Below are 19780 nucleotides of genomic sequence, written 5' to 3' on the forward strand. Positions count from 1 at the left end.
GGGGACAAGAGGTGGAGTCCTTGGGGTGCTGGTTGCCCCACACGTGGGTGCTGGTGCAGCAGGCTCAGGGTGCCCCTGCAGCAGAACTGCTCTTTGGCAGGGCTGGGGGTGGGTGGCAGCCCGAGCAGCGCTGCTCCCTCTCCCACCCCGGACCCAGGGGGGCTTTGACATCATCCTCAAGCCCTGGGAATGTAGTGAACAGGTGGGACCCCAGCAGAGGGTGCTCAGAGCCCCCGGGATTCCCGTGGAAGGTGCAGTGCTGACCCCACTGTCACCACTGTCCTCACCATCCCTGCCATCTGCTCTATCCCTATGTCCCTCCCCTCTGTCCCCCCAGGTAACCGTGACTGTGCAGTAGGTACAGCAGTTCCTACACCACTCATCCCTCGCAGGTCCTCAAGGTGCCCAGTGACGTCATTCTCATCTGTGTCATATTCCCTGGTCCTCTGGGGTCCCTCAGCCACACCCTGTGGTGCTGCCCCCAGGTGGGGACCTTCAGAGGGGTAGGGACTGCCAAGGGCGTGGGAACGATCTGGGGTGGGGATGCCCGGGGGGGTTGATCTGTGAGGATAAAGACACCTGGGGGGGATTGAGACAACTATGGGTGGGTTGAGGACAATTACAGGACAGGGTGGATGGGGACATACATAGGCACAAGGACCTCTAGGGTCTGGCTGGGGACCCAGGAACATCAAGGACCCCCAAGGAACTCAGATGACATGCAGGATTGCAGGTCAGGGATGGATGACCTGCCCATGTTGAAGTGGCCTCATCCCCAGCTCCATAACCCTCTGCTCCCACTGTACATGTTTTCTGCATCAGGGCTAGGCTCATGATGGTCGTATCTCTGTCCTCAATAGTCAGTCCAGGAAAAGAATGAACTTCTTTATCCTGACGCCTATGCTTCACAGGCAGTGGTTGATGTTGCCATAAAATCATGGTGCCAAGAAGCAGGAAGACATTAACAGATTAAAGGATGTTCAAGCCCACTGTAGAGACCAGATTCACACTGCATTCCCACTGTAAATGCAATGTCCCAAGAGAAGAGGTCAGGAAGGAGCACTTTGGCTCCCAGACCACTCGGAGATGCTCCAGCTCACTCCTGCTGGTTTGAGAGTGGAAATCATGGACCCCATGGGGCCACAGCACCATGCCTTATCCTGCTCTCACATCTCCTCTCCAACTGCTGCTGTGGCTCCCCACCCCAGTAGCTCTCTACCCACAGATTTCCAGCTGGCCTCCCATCCTCCAATGCGACCCTCCTGGGAACCTGGAGAAGCCAGGATGATCCTGTCAGGGGCCCTGAGAAGGCTGGGGAGCCTGGCCCCATGTCCTTTTGCTTACAGAAGCTGCAGTAGTCTTCCTACAGGATGGAACCAGGGGATGGATGCTGGAAAGTCTGTCCTCCCTCCTGGAGGTGCCCTGCAGCCAGAACTATATGGAGAGGAGATGTCATCCCGTGCAGAGCACGGTTGAGCCCTGGCTTCTCAGGGCTTAACCATGGAAAGAAGGACTTCTGTTAAGTGTGGAGAGGAGGTTTTGATGACTAAGATTTTGGCTGATGCAAATTCAGAAAAAGATATGAAGTTTTCAGAGAAGTTCTGGAGGCAATAGGTTCAAATGAAATTGGGGAAAAATAACACTGCTGCAAAGCCAATATTGCTGTGCTGTTTTAAAAGTTAACCAGCAGGGGAAATGAACTCAACTCAAAAGAGAGATTATAAGTCAGAATAACAGTTTAATAAAATAACACAATAAGTATGATTACACAGACAAGCAATTTGGTTTTAACCCACAAAACCCAAATGTATAACCCAGCACCCTGGGGCATGACCAAAGTGGTGTTTCTTGCCCTCCCCCGAGTCCAAAGTAGAGGGAGAGGGGAAAAAACCTGCTGGTGGGAGAGTTGTTGCAGTCTGATCAAAAGTAGTGGTTGCAGTCCAGTTGAGAGCAATGAGCTGCAGTCTGGTTGAGAGTGGTGAGCTGCAGTCTTCCTCTGGATCCCACGAGTGGTAAAAAGGTTCTGAAACTCCAAGTTTATATATTCTCCAGTTCAGGCAGGAATGCTCAGTCCTTCCCTCAGAGCAGGGAATTCCATAAAAGGGTATGAGGACAAGAACATCTTCCTACCTGGCAGGCCTCTACTGACAACAGTTTCTGGGAAATGGCATGGAAGGCCATAGAATACACAGTCCTGGTCTACACCCATCCAGTGATGAATTGGTCCCAGCTGTTCTAACTAGGACAATTGCATAAAAGACCGAGGAGGAAAAAAGACTCCAGGCCAATTTAGGTTGGAGATGAGATAAGAAGAGCAGAAGCTTTAATGAGCCCCCAGGCCCCAGGAATACAAACCACCACGCGCGCATTTGGATACAGGTTCTATAATTTTATAATGATGTCCAACCAATCCCTGCTCGCCCACCCCCCAGTTCCACCTCACTCTGCCCCTTGGCACACCCCCTCGGGAATTGAGTCTGGGGGAGTTTGGGACCCTTCTGTCATAACCTTCATCCTCCTCTCCGCACGTTGAGTCCTTGGAGGCCCTCCAAAGGTCCGGGCTTGAAGGTTGTTATGCCTATGTTTACATCTTCTGGTGCAGGCCTTAAGGTGTTTTTCTACAATTCTACCTTGATAAGGAGACTAAATAGCTAACAGAATTTTGAGGGATTGATATGGGGCGGGGTTTGGTATGTGCAACCGTTAAGCTACTGCCGTTACTTTTACTGGAAAATATTGGTAAGAGATGTAATACCGTGAGACAGCAAAAGAATGCATGTTAATTATGCTGGTAGAGACCTCAGTGTGAAAATGATACCTGAGTTATATGCTGCTGTAGTTACTTCTACTAGAAATACCGATACATTAAAATCTACATCCACTACATAACTACTTCTAAAAATCTATAAAAATTAAAAAATCAAAAAACTTTAAGGCATCACCAACTGCATCCAATATAGGAGAAACCAGAGAAAGAACCAGAATGGTGCTGGAAATGCTGCTGCCACAAATGTCCCAGCAGTAAAGTTTCTGGAGTAAATATCCACTGTCTTCCAGAAGCAGATCTGAACCTGCCAGCCAGTCTTGGACTTATCCTCCAGCATGTGGCAGCAGGCATCCAGCCCTGGGCTCTCAGTCATTTCAAATTCCAAGGTATCCTCATCCCACAGCATCCTGCTCCCCTGCAGCAGGGTAAGATGTCCCCATCCTCCTCCAGCACGTTCAACCTCCCAGCACCCCTAGTCCCGCCCCTCCTCAGCCTGACTTCCCAGCACGCTGTCCTGATGGTGTTGGGGTGGACAGTGGCAGCAATGATGACTGCCTGGATATGGCCCAGGGACCCCTGCCCAGCACCATGTCCTCCCTTGCAAGGACACCCTATGGTTCCAGGGGACCACCCACCCATCGACCCCACCCATTCTCACCAGGCAGTGGGTGGTCACCAGTATGTAGGGTTGTGAGGAGAGAGGCATTGCCTCTGTCCCCCTTGGGTGCCCACAGCTGAGCCTGCTGGGTGCTGAGCACTGTGACTTGGTGGGACAGACAGAGTCCCAAACCTGCAACCGTGCATGTCCCCTAATGCCCTAGTTTCCCAAACTCCCAAACCAGCACTAGAGGTCTTTGACCACATAGCTGTCCCCAAACTCCCATGGTTGTCCCCAATATTCCAAGGACCCCAACACCCCTGACGTCCCTGTCCCCACAGATCAATCACCCTGGATGTCCCCACCCCGATGGTCCCCATCCCCCTGAAGGTCCCCACCTGGGGGAAGCACTCCAAGGTGGAGTTGAGGGGTCCCCACAGAGCCAGGGAATATGACACAGATGAGAATGATGTCACTGGGCACCTTGAGGACCTGTGAGGGATGAGTGGTGTAGGAACTGCTGTACCTGCTGCACAGTCATGGTCACCTGTGGGGACAGAGGGGACACCAGGGACAGCGCAAATGGCAAAGGATGGTGAGGACAGTGGTTCACCTTCCACAGGAATCCCGGGGCTCTGAGCACCCTCTGCTGGGGTCCCACCTGTTCACTACATTCCCAGGGCTTGAGGATAATGTCAAAGTTCCCCTGGGTCCGGGGTGGGAGAGGGAGCAGCGCTGCTCGGGCTGCCACCCACCCCCAGCCCTGCCAAAGAGCAGTTCTGCTGCAGGGGCACCCTGAGCCTGCTGCACCAGCACCCACGTGTGGGGCAACCAGCACCCCAAGGACTCCACCTCTTGTCCCCCACATCCCATGGGTTGGGGGGTAGGCCCAGACCCTCCACCTGGCTCGGGGACATCCCCTGGCCCCACTCCTTCCCCTGCCTTCATTCTGGGGGTACACTCCCAGTTCTCTCACACCACCCAGCCTGGGGGGTGCCCCCCATGCTCCCCTGGTCCTGCCACCACTGAACCTTTGCCATTCCCTGAGGTACCTGGCCAGCTTTGCGGTGGTGGCTCTGAGGCAGGAGGTGAGAGGGTAGTTTTGAAATCAATCTTGCTTAGAAAATTCAAAAAAACAATTGGTTAAATTTTTTATTAACTTTGAAAGAAATCCCTTTTCTTTGGGCAGCTGTCCCAGCCCTGGTGCTGGCTGTCCAGGTGCTTCATCTGGGGAACCTGGATTTGCAGCAAATGCCATGGTGCCCGGGGTCAGTGGCGGGGGTCAGAGGCTGGTCGGTGCTCTAGTAGGGTGGTAGGGACAGGGATGAGCCCCCTTGCAGCCCAGGGGCAGCCCTAGCTGGGGGTAGCTCTGCCAGCCCAGGACAGGACAGGCAGCAGGGGTACCTGCCTGGCCAGAGACCCTGCGGGACAGAGTGCTGGCCCCTGCTCTCCAGAAGATAGGCTGTTGTCCCACACTGGCCAGGGCCATCCCCACACTGGTCTCCAGCTCAAACACCCGCATCCACCAGTTCTCCCCATCTATCCTGTGTCCGCCCCTCCTCAGCCCACCTCAGACCACAGTTCCACCTGCTCAGCCATGCACACAGAGCCCTGCTCACCCACTGCTGGTAAACAGCTGGAACTCACTCCCCCCTTCCCCAGTGCCCTACAGGGCCATACCCAGCTTGTCCTGTGCCCTCACTGCCACTTTAGGCCTGTGCTCCTGTCTGTGATTGATGCAGCCATCTGTGCCCAGCAGCTCGGTCACACCAGGCTGGGAAGGAGAGAGTGGCTGGCTGCAATGTTGAGCCCAATTCAGCATCCCCAAGTAACCTTCCCCATGCAGCTTTCCCTGAGGAAACTGAGGCACGAATCCCCACAGATGCTCAGCATCTCCCTCCCAGCCTCGGTGCTCCCTGATGTATCCTTCCCTTTGCCATCCCTACCTTTTTGGAGAGCCACAGGGCATCCTTGAGCTGTGCATTGGATGTGTACTGGCCCCTGTCACTCTGCATCTTGAGGTGGGACCTGCCATTGGGCAGCTTCCTGGGGGCCAGGGTACAGGAATCATCAGTGCCCAGCTCTGTGGTACCCTGAGCTTCATCCCACAGTGCCCCAGTGGGGCATGTCCCTCCCGACTCCCCTACAACTGCTGCAGGAGACCCATGCCTGTCCCACTGTGCTGAATCAACCCCCCACCAAGCCTGAGGTCAGGCTGAGATCAGATACAACTGATGACATGTGGCACTAGTGCCACTGAGACCAGGGCTGGATGAGGCAGTGCAGCAGGAGCTCTAAAACCCTCGAGAACTGGGGCAAGGACAGCTGGCCCTCTGTGGCCCCATTTGCTTCCCTGCCCCACCCAGGCCCCCTGACTCCCTCTACCTCCGCCAGGGTATGACTATCCTGCACCCCAGGGCTCAGGGATGGGTCCCCATGTGCCCTACCTGTAACCATGCTGTTGTGCTCGCTCCTCTGTGATGATGGTAGTGGGGTGTGCAGTGTGGCTGATGGGCATTGGCGGATAGAACGGGAGTGTGTCAATGTGCCTGGGGAAGACAAGAGCCATGGGTGGGTGATGGGGACAAATGAGCCATCTCAGCTTGGGACAGCACCCCAAAACCCATAGGCTTGTAGCGCACAGCATTCCCCTGCCTGCTGCTCTCAGGGAGAGGTTTCTGGAGGGGTTCCCATTCCCGGCTAACAGACAGGGCTGTGAAGGGGCCTCAGCAGAGTCAGATCCCAAGGCAGACACCCTAACCCCCATGCCTGACACTGGGCACTGTTGGCACCCGACCCCCCCGTCCCACCCCTGCAGCCCCCCGATACACCAGTGCTGGGTGCTACTCACGGGCCAGGCACCTGCATGTTGAGGTCCCGGTCGCAGGACAGGCACTTGTAAGGGACCAGCAGCTGCCTAAGGGGGGAAGGAGTTTGGTGAGCTCCTGGCAAGGCCGCAGTGCTGCCTGCACACTGGCAGCAGCAGGTGCTGGGCACAGGTGAGCTCACAGGCAGCAGCAGGTGCCAGGCATGTCGCTGCAAGGATTCACAGTGTTTGCATGGGGAACTGCAGGGTGTTGAGCCTAATTTCCCCCCACCGAAGAAAAAAGAGACAAGCAATGCTGGCACCTCTGAACTTTGTAGCTGCCCAGGGTAGGCAGGGAGGGATGTGAGAGGCAGGACACAGGTGCCCATGCTGCCATCTGAACCCCAGTGTCACTGTCTTGTCAGGACTCATGACCTGCCCTGTGCCTGGCCAGGAGGGCAGGTTATGACCCAGCCCTGTGGTGCCATATGTTGTGCTCCTGCCTGCAAGAATGACCTGCTGTCCCCTATCCTTGCACCTCTGCACCCACATCCCAGTTTTGGTTTGGAGCGCTCCATTTTGCAGATGCCCCTCCTGGTACCTCCTTTGATGTGGTGAACATGCTACTGGTGGATGGAGAATGCAGAGTCATCATGCTTTGTCACCATCCCTGTGGTTCGCTGGCTATTCTTGTCCGATGCCAGGGTACCACATGGGCACTGGCTGGAATAGCTGGAGGAAACGAGGCCAGTGCTGTCCTCAAAGCGAACACCATGCCCATCGCACTCACTGTTTAATTCCTGCAGCATCATCTGCAGTGACTGACATCTCATCCTTGAGCTCCTTGATCATCCTTCCCCAGGTCTCCTCCAGCTGCTTCTGGAAAGGTCCCAGCTCTAGGCGATCCAGCTGTGGACAGATGCACATCCTCAGCCAGCTGCCCCAGGATGGAACGTGGAGCATCCTGCCTGAGGATCCCCCCTCAGGCAAAAGCCAAGATGGGGATCCTGAGAGGGATGCTGCTTTGGGCTTCAAAATCCCCAAGGAGCCAGTTTTGTGCAGTGGGGACAAGGCACCCTGTACCTTGGAGTCCAGTGCACCATGGAGCTGCTGGTGGACCTCCTGCCCGTGCTGCTCCTGGCTCAACACTCGTTTCAGCATCTCCCGCATCCTCTCCTCCAGACTCTCCATGCTTGCCTCAAATTGGGTGCAATTGACTTTGCTGCCCAGGGAGGCTTTATCCTCTTTCTACCAGGGAGGAAAGGCAGGACAGTGGTGGGGACAGGGCAGGGATTCAACAGGCAGGGCCAGTGTCCGCTGGGGACAGAGGTAAAACTGCTCCTGCAGGGACACTGTGCCCCTTTCAGGGATGCATGGCCTGCTCACCCCATCACCCCCGTGGGGTCGATCCCACCAGCTGAAGGGACCCAGGGAGAGAGAGGAGATAGAGGGACCTGGGAAGGGATCTGCAGCCAGTCTGGAAATACACCCTCCCCCCATACCAAAGCCAGTTTTGCCACTGAGCGCCCAAAGGACAAGGGGCATTTGTCATCCTGCCTGAGACTCCTTGGTTGGTGACAGGCCCCTCAAGACTGTACCAGCAGCAGCAGGTCCTCCTTGTCTGCTTTCTTCTCCAGACTCTCCAGGGACCGGAACAGAGCCTTCCAATACAGAAAGCATTCCATGACACTGCAGCAGGGATAAGAGCTACCTCTTGGCCAGCCAAGCATCCCATGCTCTTTGCTACCCAAAAACCTCTGGGAAAGGCCCTTTGAATCCACAGAGTGCTGCGAGCAGGTGGGCAGGGGATCAGATCTCTGGTGGTTCCCAGGCTAGGGTGTGCCTGGGGGATACTCCAACCCTGCAGGGGGTTCAGCCACCCACCTCAATATCTTTCTGCTGCTGGCGATGGTCATCCCGGAGGCTTCCTGTGACATAGCCAAGCTGCTCACAGTCCCCTTCCACCCGCACAACTGTGGCCTGGATGCTCTTCAGCAGCTCCTCATCCTGCTGCAGGGAGGAAGACGACAAGATGATGCCATGCCAGTGGTGTCTGGCTGCCCCACAGAGACAGATTTAGGGTACTCAGCCAGTGCCACAAGCCCTCAGTGCCAGCACAACATTTGTATCAAGGTTTTAGTTTCCTGCTGACTTCCATGCTGCTGACTTGTCCAAATCAGTTTGGGGGACAGCGAGGGGCTGCCCCACATTACAGTGAACGACCTGATACGAGGGTCCTGACACACCCTCCCAAACCCCCCATGCTGCCATTTGCCCACCTGGCTCTTCTGTGGCAGTGACCTCTGCTCCTGCTGTGGCACCAAGGAGTCCACCCGCTCACGGAGTATCTCATAGTCGTGTAGGAGCTTCTTCAGCACCTTGGTGTCTGAGCTCTGGTCAGGGCTTGCTGCCTTTGCCTGCTTCTGCTCTACACTCCCCACCATTGCCCTCAGCTCATCCAGCTGCAGGAAGGGGAGGTAGGATGGATGCAGCCAGCAGACCTGCATGCCATGGTGGCTCAATAGCCCCAGCCAGGCAGGGGATGCGGCCAGGAACCCCACAAGGAGCACCCTGTTGTTTGGGACAACAGTGGGAGTGCTCCTGCTGGACCTCACCTTCTCCTGAAGTTGGTTGGCTGTTACCAGCTGCTTCAGTGTGGCCTTGGTAATCTTCTGCTCCTCTCTCAGCTCCTTCTGCTCCTCTCTCAGCTCCTTCTGCTCCTGTTTAACCTCCTGCAGAGCAGGCCTGGCCAGTGAGATGAGTGCACAAGTAGGTTGAGTTTCCCCACGGCCACTTGGAGGGTGTCCCTCACCGCCCAAACCGGATACTCCTGGCCACCTTCCAGGCTCCCTTGCAGCCCCACAGGATACAAAGCCCTCTCCCATCCTCTTACTCCAGCTGGGAGATCTTGTCTCTGCCATCAGCCACATGTTGCTTTCCGAGGGCATCCTCCAGCTGCCTGATCTGGGAAGGGTGGTGTTGGCAGAGTCAGAGCACAGACCTTATGTTCTCCCAGCATGAGGGAGAACATTGTCTGCCTCCTCCCTGCCAACTCCCCCTGGCATCCCTGCAGCCCTCTCAGGGACTGCCACAGGCTCACCTTCTCCTTCTCGCCCTGCAGGTCACTGGCCAGGCCCTGCAGGTCACTGGCCAGGCCCTGCAGGGAGGTGACCTGGCCTTGGAGCTCACACAGGTCTCTGGTGATTCTCTCCACTGCTGGGTGACCTGCTTGGGATCCAGGCTGTGTCCCGGTGGTGCCACTTTGGGCACTGGGGGTCCCTGTCTGTATCCCTGGGGTGGTGCTCTGGGTATCAGGTCCTGACCCCAGGGTTTCCATGTCTGAAATGTGGGGCTTGGTAGAGGCAGACTGGTCATGGAGGGACAGTGGATGGCCAGCAGGATCCTGGAGGTTCTGCTGGAGTGGGATGAGAAGATAGGCAGCAGTCAGGACCCAGGAGCATCCACAATTGATCTTGTGCACAAGCCAGAGGGACCCTTGGCAGCTCTGGTTGCCCTGCACTGGTGCATCCTCACCTTCTCTCATTCCCAGCACCCATGTTCCCCTTTTTCAGGGCTGTTTAGTTCAAAGAGCCTCAAGATCCCTTTGGCTAAGGCAGGCAGTGACCTCTACCACTGTCCTGACCTGCAGGCAGAGTTGGGGGGCTCCTGGTGGATCCTTTCCTCTCTTCCCTCCTGATGCCCTTCATGCTGGGCAATACCCAGGGCCACAGGCCAGGGATGGCAGGGCAAGATGGTGAGGGGCAGGGAGGGTGTGGGGACCCAGCTCTCTCCCTCCTGCACTGGCAGCAGTTCACCTGGCCAAGAGCTTTCTGGATCATCTGGATGTCTTCTTCCATGTGGGACTGTGTGGCCTTCATTTCATCGACCTCTTTGCGGAGATCCTCGCAGAGATCTGTGGCCTAGGAGAGGGAGGTGGTGAGGTTGAGCCCCAGGAGAGGGTCCCTGGGTACCTGCAGGACCTTCATTCCTGCCATGTTCTCCATGTGGGGGGTAGCACAGGGTCTGGCCAAGCCTGGTAGCCAGGCACTGTGAGCAGCACTCATCTGGCAGGGCCAGATCCAGGGGTGCTGAACCTCTAGCATGTAGAGGCAAGGGCACTGGCTGCCGCCTCGGACCCACACCTTGCTGATGGTGGTAGCTCACCTGGCCAAGTGCCTCCTTGATCCTCTGGATTTCCTCTCCCATGCGGGACTGTGTGGCCTTCATCCCAGCCATATCCTCATAGAGATCCTGAGATAGAGCTGTGGCCTAGGAGAGACGGGTGGCAGGTGAGCCCCAGGCGAAAGCTCCCCGAGAGCTCCCGCCCCTGCCCTGGGGAGCTAATGGCACAGCCTGCGTCAGTAGAGACAGACTCTGCATGAAGAGGATCCAAAGCACCCAGAGAAGTGTTTCATCCCCAGCTCTTCCTCCCAAGAACCCCCTTTCCCACAGTGAAACCCCAAGTGCCGCTGTGAGCTTGGGCTTCAATAAAACTTTGGTATAAGTGCACAGACCTCAGAGGAGGATGGGGGTATCTTAAGAGGAGCACTCCGGGGGCTGGGAGGAGCCTCTGCATCAGAGATGCCACTCTCTTTGGCTTCAGTCTTCTCCATGTTGGTGGTCATGGAGGTGACTGGAGGGCCACTCTTGGTCCCCTGCAGCAGGTCCTTCCTAGACAGCTGCTCCCCTGGCTCCTGGGGCTGCTGCCCCATGTCCTGGGCTCTGGCCTCAGTCCTGCCCTCCTTCTGCAGGCCAGGGTGTGATCTGGCAGGCTGGGTCTCCTCCACAGCCGAGGGGAGCACATCTTGCATGCCCAGCAGCCTCAGGTGATCCAGCATGAGCTTCAGCAGTTTGCGGAGGGCCTCTAAGTTGACGTTTACCTCAGGTGTCCCGATGGCATCATCCAGCAGCTGCACCAGACTGACTGAGGCCATGGCTTGTGCCCTGCCCCAAAACACAGCACCTGTCCTGGGTGAATGGGAGCGTTTGTGCTCAGAAGGAACCCAGCAAGTTAGAAGTATGGGCAGCCAGCAGCCCCCTTCCTCCTTCTCCTCCTCCTCCTCTGCCTTTCTGAGCCCCAGCCACAGGCATGTGCCTGTGTTTGTGCTGTCTCTTGTTGCCAGGTAACACCTGGCCCTGGCAGCGGGTTGTAACAGAGCTATGGAATCATGGAACACATCGGATCGGAGGGGACTTTTAGAGATCATCGAGTCCTGTGCTTCCAGCCATGGTGGGTCAGGACCTCCTGGCTGTAGGGGTCTTCCCTGATCACCGCCTAGTTCTTCAGTCCCCCCACCTTCGGGGGGAGAACATGAGGTTAGGGACCCAAAAATTCCCTTGCTCCCCTTGCTGTTCATCCACATTCCATCTTGGGCTGGAGGGGACAGTGTTAGTCCAACCTCCTCCATCCCTTCAAGTGTTGCCCCACCTTGGGGTGCCCCTGTACAGCGCAGTTGAGGGCAGTGATGCAGCTACACAGAGTGCTGTGAGTCACCAATGGGTCAGGAACTGGGGGCTGAGCAGAGAGCATGCTCCTGGAACTCGAGGGGCTTCAGTATCAGGCACAGGGACACACCCACACGGACACATGGCCTGAGTTGGGGACCTCTGGACAGTCCCACAGTGCTGAGGAGACCAAGGCAGCTGAATGCGGGGGTGTCCGCTGGCTGCTCTTCCTTCTTTGGGCTCCTAGAGATGGGGGGCAGGTGGCACCCCAAAACCCCAAAGGAACCAGATGTATGGGGTGCCAACCACAACCAGGAGGGGACACAACTGTCTGGGCAGCTCCCCAAAGGGATCCAGATTTTGGGGTGCCCTTCACAACCCTGAGGGGACCCAGATGTTCAGATGGCCTCCCAGAACCAGGAGGGGGCCCAGATGTCTGCGTGTCCCCCCACAACTAGGAGGTGCACCTGCTGGTGCTTGTCTGATGGGAGACTGTCCACCACTCTCCAAAGCTTCCAGATCAGGACGCTATGGAGAAGAGGACACAATGCCCACGCACGGTGTTTCCACATATACAGAAGGTACATACTTGGAATACTGTGTCAAAAAGAGCATCCTTGGTCTTAACAGTATCTTCAGCATATGGTTTGGTCTCTTGGTGGTGAGTGGATGGCAAAACAGCACTGTCAACCTCTGCTTAGCTGAATTGATCCACATAAAAAACTAATAGATAAACAATCTCCTGCTTCGTGTGTATTTAATAGCATACTCCCAGTCCAGATTATATGTAGTTAAGAGGGCTTTCTTGCAATCTCAGCACTCTTCTCTTAAGGAGTTATTTTAATGGTAGAAAAGTGTAATTCTTGCCAAAGTTACAGCTGAGTCACTAGTGAAGATAACATAAATCCTGAATTCAATAGGGTTTGGTTTTCTTTCTATAGCTAAAGGAACTCAATACTCTACAGTAAGGAGAGGATAGTAGGCTAAAACGAGTTAAGAGAGAAATTATTTATTTTTAACACATTAGGAACACTGTTCACAGTACGTCATTAACAGGGTGACTACATAATGAGGTGATCATAAAGGGTGACTTAAAAAGCTAGTTAAAGACAAAGCGTAGACTATAGGCTAGTCATGGAAACTGGTAGGCTTTTTCCTCCCATATGCAAAGCTGCACAAATAAAGACTGTCTCATACTGTTTCTGCAAAGGTGAAAGATTGATTTACTTAATCGGTACATTTTCTTTATTTTGTATAAACATACCAATACTTAGATTAACATTTCCATACAATTTACGATGTTTAATTTAAATACAGTATTATGTCTCATTAATTTAAGGTGCAATTTATCAAAATCTACAGTAAATTATTTTTAGTTTAAATAATCAGTTCTCTTTGGCACGCTTCTGGTTTGTTTCAATACAAAAGTGTAGGACTGAATCGAGTATATAACACTGCAGGAACTTGGAGGGGTTTTTTTGTTAGCATATGAGTGAGATATTATGTTTACCACAAGCTTATTTACAAACAAAGAACTGTATATGAATTTCAGTTTACTTTATATATAAAATGGCTAACTACTTCAATGTGCAAGGCAAAAAAGAAAAAATTGTTACAGCAACTCCTCCCTTGAGAGAGTGGTTTTTGCACCATGGAAATCTTGTATAAAATGTTTTAGAAAATGGAGATTTCTTATGAGGAGGTTCTCGGTGCTTCTTATTCTATAGCAAGCCACCCGAGGACATGAATTTCTGGGTCCAGAAATGGTTCATAAGATACAGTTCATAAGGTATATCATATTGGCACTGTAGTAGTGTTGCAGCTATAAACTTGCATGTTCAACTCGCAAACTAAACGAAGGAGCCAAAAAAACCAACCGGTCTGGGTAAAAGGTTTAGTCAGAGCGGCTTCTTTCTAGAAAAAACAGTCCGATTTCTATATATCTTGATAATATATCTGGTTTTATTCCAAGAAGGAAAGGTTTAGAATTTGCACTGTGCATTTTCATCTTCATGACCTATGCTTCTTTTGAGCTGACTATTATTTGGTTAGAATCAAAGGTGAACAACAGAAAACGTTCTTTTTTCTCTTTCTGATGGAAATGTACTAAGAGGCCATCCAAGTGGACCTAAATAGGTGAAATATCACTTTACAAAAGCTCTTCAAATGCCAGAAGAGCAAACTTGTAGCAACTTATTTCACATCTGAAGGCCAATCCCAGCAGTTGGCACTCACATGAAAGGCATGGGGAAACTTAGCTACATAAATACTAGAAATTCTTCCATGCCTAATTATTTCATAATTAAAGAAAACTAAACTCTGTTCACAGTAAAATGTACTTATTTCAAGGCCCTTCTGGTCTGTTTTTTCCTGAATCATGCAAGTAGTATCCCCTCAGCTGCAGAAATTAGCAATTTGGCAAATGATCAAGTTACAGGAGGTGTCAAGTACAGTGCGACCTGTTTAGAAGGCAAGGATGTTAAAAGGTATTTCATATAGGTGCTTTGTGATGTGGTAAGGTGTGAAATGTTGTGCTACTCCTGAGTAAAACACATTTGGCTGTCCCAGCTAAGATACCCACTTATGAGCATGCTGATTCCAAAGAGGCATTTCATAGCCTCAGCAAAAATGTATATTCTTAAAAAAAAAAAAAAAAAGTATTGTACAACTGTCTTTTTCTTCAACCTATCAGCACGTACTAAGAGTGGTGAGTTCAAACTGTTGAGAGAGATGATGAGAAGGGGACAGAACTGGAAGGTTAATCAGAATCTGTGTAGTAAATCAAAAGCTAGTGAGACGTAATTCATTCTCAATTATCCTTTAACCTTTTTGAGATATTGCATATGGCCACGTACTTTAGTGCTCCTGTTTTACCTGAAAGCTACTGGCTTTAGAACTGAGATGTCTGTGTGAAGGATATGGTGTCAGACTTATCTATAGCAAAGCCTCCATTGATGTAAGATTTCTTGGTCTCTCTTCCATCATTATCAAGTATTGTTGTTTCCAAGGCAAAAGGATTGACTATGTTGACTTCAGAGGTGACATCCATCTGCTCCAGCTCCTTTTTAGAGAGCTTCTCCACTACCCCTGTACCAAAGGCATCTCCCAAGACATTCACCATTGTTCTGAATCGATCCCTATGGAATAAAAATGTCAGACAAACCATTCAGTATGTTACTTAGAAAATCCTTTTAGTAAAAGTAAGCCTACTCTAGCAAATGCAGCACTGTTTCCCTCCCACTGCAGATTTGGGGTAATTCTTCAATTAAAAGAAAAAAGTCTAGAACAAGAAACAGAATTTTGCCCACATGTATTTGAAGAAGCCTGGAGTCACTTTCATGACAAGTTGTATATAGGTCATGCAAAAATGCAAGTCATATGACTTGTCTGTCTAGAGTAGAATTCCATTGCTGTGGCACACCCTTACAAAATGTTGCAAGGATCACCTCTCAGGCCCTGAAGTATGCTACGCAGGGCCTTTGTTTTCCTTTGTGATGAGAGACTGTGGGGTGCAGCAGAAGGAAGAGCCTACGTTGTGCCTTTTGTGATTCTAACAGCCATGTCTTCAGCCACATCAGCACCTAGCCCAGCATCTTCAGTATTCTGACCCAAACCCTGGAAAGAGGAAAGGCTATCTTCTGCTAGCTTATCATTGTTAAAGGGCTGAAGTTTGCCACTACTAGCAAATAGTTTGCAAAATAATACATTTTAAGCAGTAAGTACAAAAGGCGAAAGTGTTAAACAAGTCACTTAAAGGAATATGATAATTCTGCACTGTTGATTTTTCTCCAAACAGAAATGTCACTTGCAGGCCTTAAAAATCTGCCACTACTTGGCAGAGGAGCAACAAACCCCTTGCAATATAACAAAGTTTGAAAATTGGTGTGGAAGTATGGACAGTGAAAGGCCATTCTTCCCTGTTTTTCTTTTCAGCTACACAACAGTGCAAAGGCTCTGTGGCAGAACAGGTTTCTCTGTCTATGCAGAGATGTTGAGGTTGACATATTCATAATATTTTGCAATACGTTGCCAAAACAACAGTGAAGTGAATTGGCACGTCTGATATATATTCTTCTTCTAGAACTGCTGAACTCTAGAGCTAAAAAAATTCCCACATTTTTTTCCATGTGGAATAAAAATATGTGGTGGGGAAAGGGAGAGAGGTAAAGAAAAATTCTGGTAGAATCAGTCTGACAAGTGAGACAAATCAACAGAACTGGAAGCTCATCTATTATAATACTTGTAATCAATTAATTTTTCTATTCTTCATTTAACATGTGGAAGAACTCCTCAAGCCTAGGCAATAAAACTTAGGTAAGTTCATAATTAACTGCTGGATTGTTAATGAGCCACTACTATCAAATAGTTTGCAAAATAATACATTTTAGGCAGTAAGTACAAAAGGCGAAAGTGTTAATAATCTACGTGGCATCACGATGTGCATTCCATCCCCTGAGGTGCAAAATGCACTAGCAATGATCCCTGGTACAAAAAATTAATCTTTAATTTGCTTTACGCAGCAAGAAACCTTAGTCTGAAAAATGCCTCAGTTCCAACCAGAAACATCTTGAATTATTTGTATGCTTCATGGTGGAACAGGTAGTTTCCATGATTCATACTGAGCCTAAGAATCACATAAACTGTGGACTTTGAAAGTGGAGGCAAGATCATAAAGTTATGATTGCTATGAGAAAATGGGAATTACTGTTCTCTTTCTCTCTCTCACTCCCACAAAAGAAATAGAGGGCTTCAAATAAAATTATTAGGATGTAGAATATGTCTCTGCACAACACTTTATTAGGATTTGGAATTCCACAGGAATTATGGAAACAAGGGTCCCAAAACAATGAGGCATTCAGGGAAGAAGATGACAAAAAACACCTCTTAACTCAGGAACTCTGTGAGCTGCAATCTGCAGAAGGCTGGAAAAGTACTTTGGGAAAAGAACCAATATACATTTGTTCTGTCCTTAGACTCTTTAGATAACTGCTCTAAGCCAGTGGTTTGTACTAATCTGCACTATCCTTAACAAAGTTAAATGTCTACCAGGAATACAGCAAACAAAGCTATTAGAGCCCGCTCTAGACAGATGACTGGGAGAATGTACTTGTGGCTGGAGCTGCTTGTTTTGGAGCAATTATGCTTATGCATAAATTGAATTGATTCTTGGATCCATCCAACAGCCCTGATTTTCTGGAGACTGGCATTTCTCTCTACTTGCAAAATTGGGTTATATAATCAAATAAATGAAATAGATCTGTGAAATACATAGGTTGCTGCCAGAAATCCTTCAAGAAAATTATTGGAAAGGGTGGGGGAGGAACAAGAAGTGTAAATATGAGTGTAAATATGAGCCAAAGAAGACATGCAAAGATTATGAAACAATTAAGATCTCTGGACTGATACCAATGAAATATCATCCATGCTGAGTTACTGCAGATGAACAAGACCTTGGTCTGAGCACTAAAGCTCACACAGTTTAGGAGGCAAAAAAGCTGTATTACATAGTAAAATTATACTCCTTAACTTGTGAATCCTGTCATGCTGTGAATCATGGCACAAAACTGAGTGTCAATGTCTTTCTGAACTCCAGAATACATTCTGTGATTCCTTGGGCTTTTGCAAAACTAGCAGAGAAAAACCTCAGTGTAACTCGAACAGAAAAGATTTCTAGTGAAAAGGCTTCTCTCCAGAAAGAGCAGCCAAATGGGACTGAGGGGTTTTGAAGTCCTCTGAGACAGCTGGGATCAGGCATAAGGAAAGCCTTCTGAGTTTATATGTGTCTGTTGATCAAGGTGCTGGGCCAGTGCTCTTAGTGAACAACAGCCCTACCTAAGTAGTGGCAGCAGCACAGTCCCACGTATAGCCCACCATGCGCGTGCCTGCTATGTGGAGTCCAGGGCCAGTTTTGCTTAGTTCATATTGTCCTCCACTACCTCTTCACCAGTGTATGGATTCTATGTGCTTTGTTGAAATCAACTAAGATGTTATACTTGTGGTTACATTTGATTTTTATTAATGGTGTCTGTATTTAGCATAATGTGGTGGCTGCTGACACTTCAGAGGCACTCTTTGGTACTGTCAAGTTTGCATTATGCTCATGATTTATGTGGCTGCTACTTTAAGGTTGATAGCACCTCTGAATGTGAGGTTATTCACTGCCATTCCATGCAGTAGGGCTTCTCTCACAATTAAAGCCGCTACTGCATTCAACTCTGAACAAGCTTGACCATAAGAATAATCTTTGTCCATTTCCTGCAACAGTCCTAAATGATTTTGTTGCTTTCTTTCTCAGACTCACATATTCCCAGGCAACTCATGTAAACATTAAAAAAAAAAAAGAAAAACTAATTAAATATCAAGTGCCATAAACTTACAGAAGCCAGTCAACTGCAATGATCAGAGTAACATCCTCGGCGGGCAGGCCAACGGCGCTCAGTACAATCACCATGGTGACAAGTCCAGCTTGGGGGACACCTGCAGCCCCGATGCTGGCTGCTGTAGCTGTGACACTAAATCCCAAATAAAGCCCAAAAAAGGCATTTAGAATACATATTGCTCACAGAAACTCTATTTCCTGACACAAATGAGCTTACTTCACTGCAAGAAAGAAGGCCCAAATGTTCCAGTTTCCTCTTGAATTGTATCTACTCAAAGTCTAGTGTCAAGCTTATGGGACAAGTCATGTACAGATACCGTTACGGTTACACTGCAAAGTAACAGGCAACACACATCTAACAAGGAAACTGGACAGATCAGAGGTAGAGGCTGAGCTAGGTTTGCAAGTGTTTGCAGGGAAGGAAAATGGCAATTTCCAGAACAAATTGCCAGCAATACAATTGTTGTATACCAGCTGCATGCCCTGGCCAACCCACCTCCTCATCAGGTTACACTGGCAAGGCCTCAGAACAAGAAGTGAGAATGCTCGTTATTTCCTGTGCTGTCAGTTATAGTCTAAACTTTCCTGTGGAGTATCCAAAATTACTGTAATTCACAAAAATCCTCACTGCCCACAAAAAGCATGTAATGGCTTTAGTCTTACCTAATGGTAACTATTTTGCCAATATCCAGTGCTAAGTCATTCAGTTGTGCGATAAATACGGCTGCTACTGCTTCATAAAGAGCTGTGCCATCCATGTTGATGGTAGCTCCAACTGGAAGAACAAATCTGGTGATTCTTTTATCAATCGAGTTTTTTTCTTCAGCACAGCGGAAGGTGACAGGCAAAGTTGCTGAACTGGCACATAATGAAATACATAAAGTAAGTGCAGGCAAACTCACACCATTTCCCTTATCCTTCCTTTTTCTCAGAGCATGACCTGCTGTAAGACTCATATGGACATCTAAGGCAGGAAGAAAGGCTGCACCTTAGAAAAGCAAGGCAACGTTTGCTATATCTTCTAGTTATTGGAAGAAATAACAAAGTCTTGGTTATTCTCAAAATCACAGGGTACAACTGCCCTGGCATATGTAGTCACAGAGACTGTGCAATGGCTTCAACTCTATCAAGTTTGTGACTAATGAGCTGAATGGCCTTCTTCTGGGAGAGGCAGACCCTCATTTGGTATAAGGCCAGCACAATCTATAGTGTCCCTTTGGGTACCACAGAAATGATGATAAAAGCTATATTTCAACCTCCAGGGCACTGTGAACTGTTGAGCTGATACCAGGACTTTTAACAAATTAGCAATAAAATCAGAGCACAAACAATGCAATTACTACTAGGAACATTACAGAAAAGATGTTTCTTTTGTTTACCTGGAAGAAATCATGAGGGCTGTCAGAAGTGCCTGAGCCATCCCCATCGCAAAACGAAAAGGATTTTTCCTTACTATTATTAAGTAGATCAGTGGTAGAATTATACCAGAATGGATTGCAAGTCTGCAAAATAAAATGGACTAGTTAAACAAATGGATCCATCTCTGTCTCGCTTTACTAAGATGGTGATAATAGGTATCTAGTTCTGTCCTCAAGAACACTTATGAAACACTAAAGTGACTTCAGTGACATCTGTATGCAAAATTTAGAAAAAATAAATAATATTGTTAATAAATAATTGTTAATAAAAAGCAAACTAATGCTATTCTACACTTCCTTTTGGAAGGGAGAGAGAGATCATATATGATTTGTCTTTCCTAAGCAGAACAAGAATTAACTGATTTAT

General features: G+C 49.6%; 2 protein-coding genes across 3 annotated transcripts in view; both read right to left on the minus strand.

The window, feature by feature from the left end:
- Positions 1-3837: 3837 nt before the first annotated feature.
- On the minus strand, positions 3838-11933 carry LOC127471321 (uncharacterized). Its single transcript, XM_051788082.1, has 17 exons — positions 10686-11933; positions 10336-10440; positions 9987-10091; positions 9272-9586; positions 9065-9135; positions 8787-8916; positions 8451-8633; positions 8056-8181; positions 7770-7832; positions 7255-7419; positions 6962-7080; positions 6217-6282; positions 5813-5914; positions 5312-5411; positions 5046-5139; positions 4418-4482; positions 3838-3912 (listed from the first exon to the last, which is right to left on the minus strand). Exons 1-17 carry the CDS (start codon positions 11577-11579, stop codon positions 3838-3840), a joined length of 2778 nt encoding a protein of 925 aa, XP_051644042.1. The 5' UTR covers positions 11580-11933.
- Positions 11934-12609: 676 nt separating this feature from the next.
- Positions 12610-19780, minus strand: part of SLC1A1 (solute carrier family 1 member 1) — a 51527-nt gene continuing 44356 nt past the window's right edge. For both annotated transcript variants that reach the window (XM_051788413.1, XM_051788412.1), the window contains 4 exons: positions 19375-19497; positions 18659-18853; positions 17994-18128; positions 12610-14753 (listed from right to left, as the gene is read on the minus strand). In XM_051788413.1, the coding sequence (XP_051644373.1) occupies positions 14507-14753; positions 17994-18128; positions 18659-18853; positions 19375-19497 (700 nt within the window). In that variant the 3' untranslated portion in view covers positions 12610-14506. The remainder of the gene's footprint in view (positions 14754-17993; positions 18129-18658; positions 18854-19374; positions 19498-19780) is intronic.

Source organism: Manacus candei, unplaced genomic scaffold (assembly GCF_025592945.1).
Source record: "Manacus candei isolate 608988 ecotype Guabito, Panama unplaced genomic scaffold, ASM2559294v1 h1tg000024l, whole genome shotgun sequence".
Classification (NCBI taxonomy): Eukaryota; Metazoa; Chordata; class Aves; order Passeriformes; family Pipridae; genus Manacus; species Manacus candei.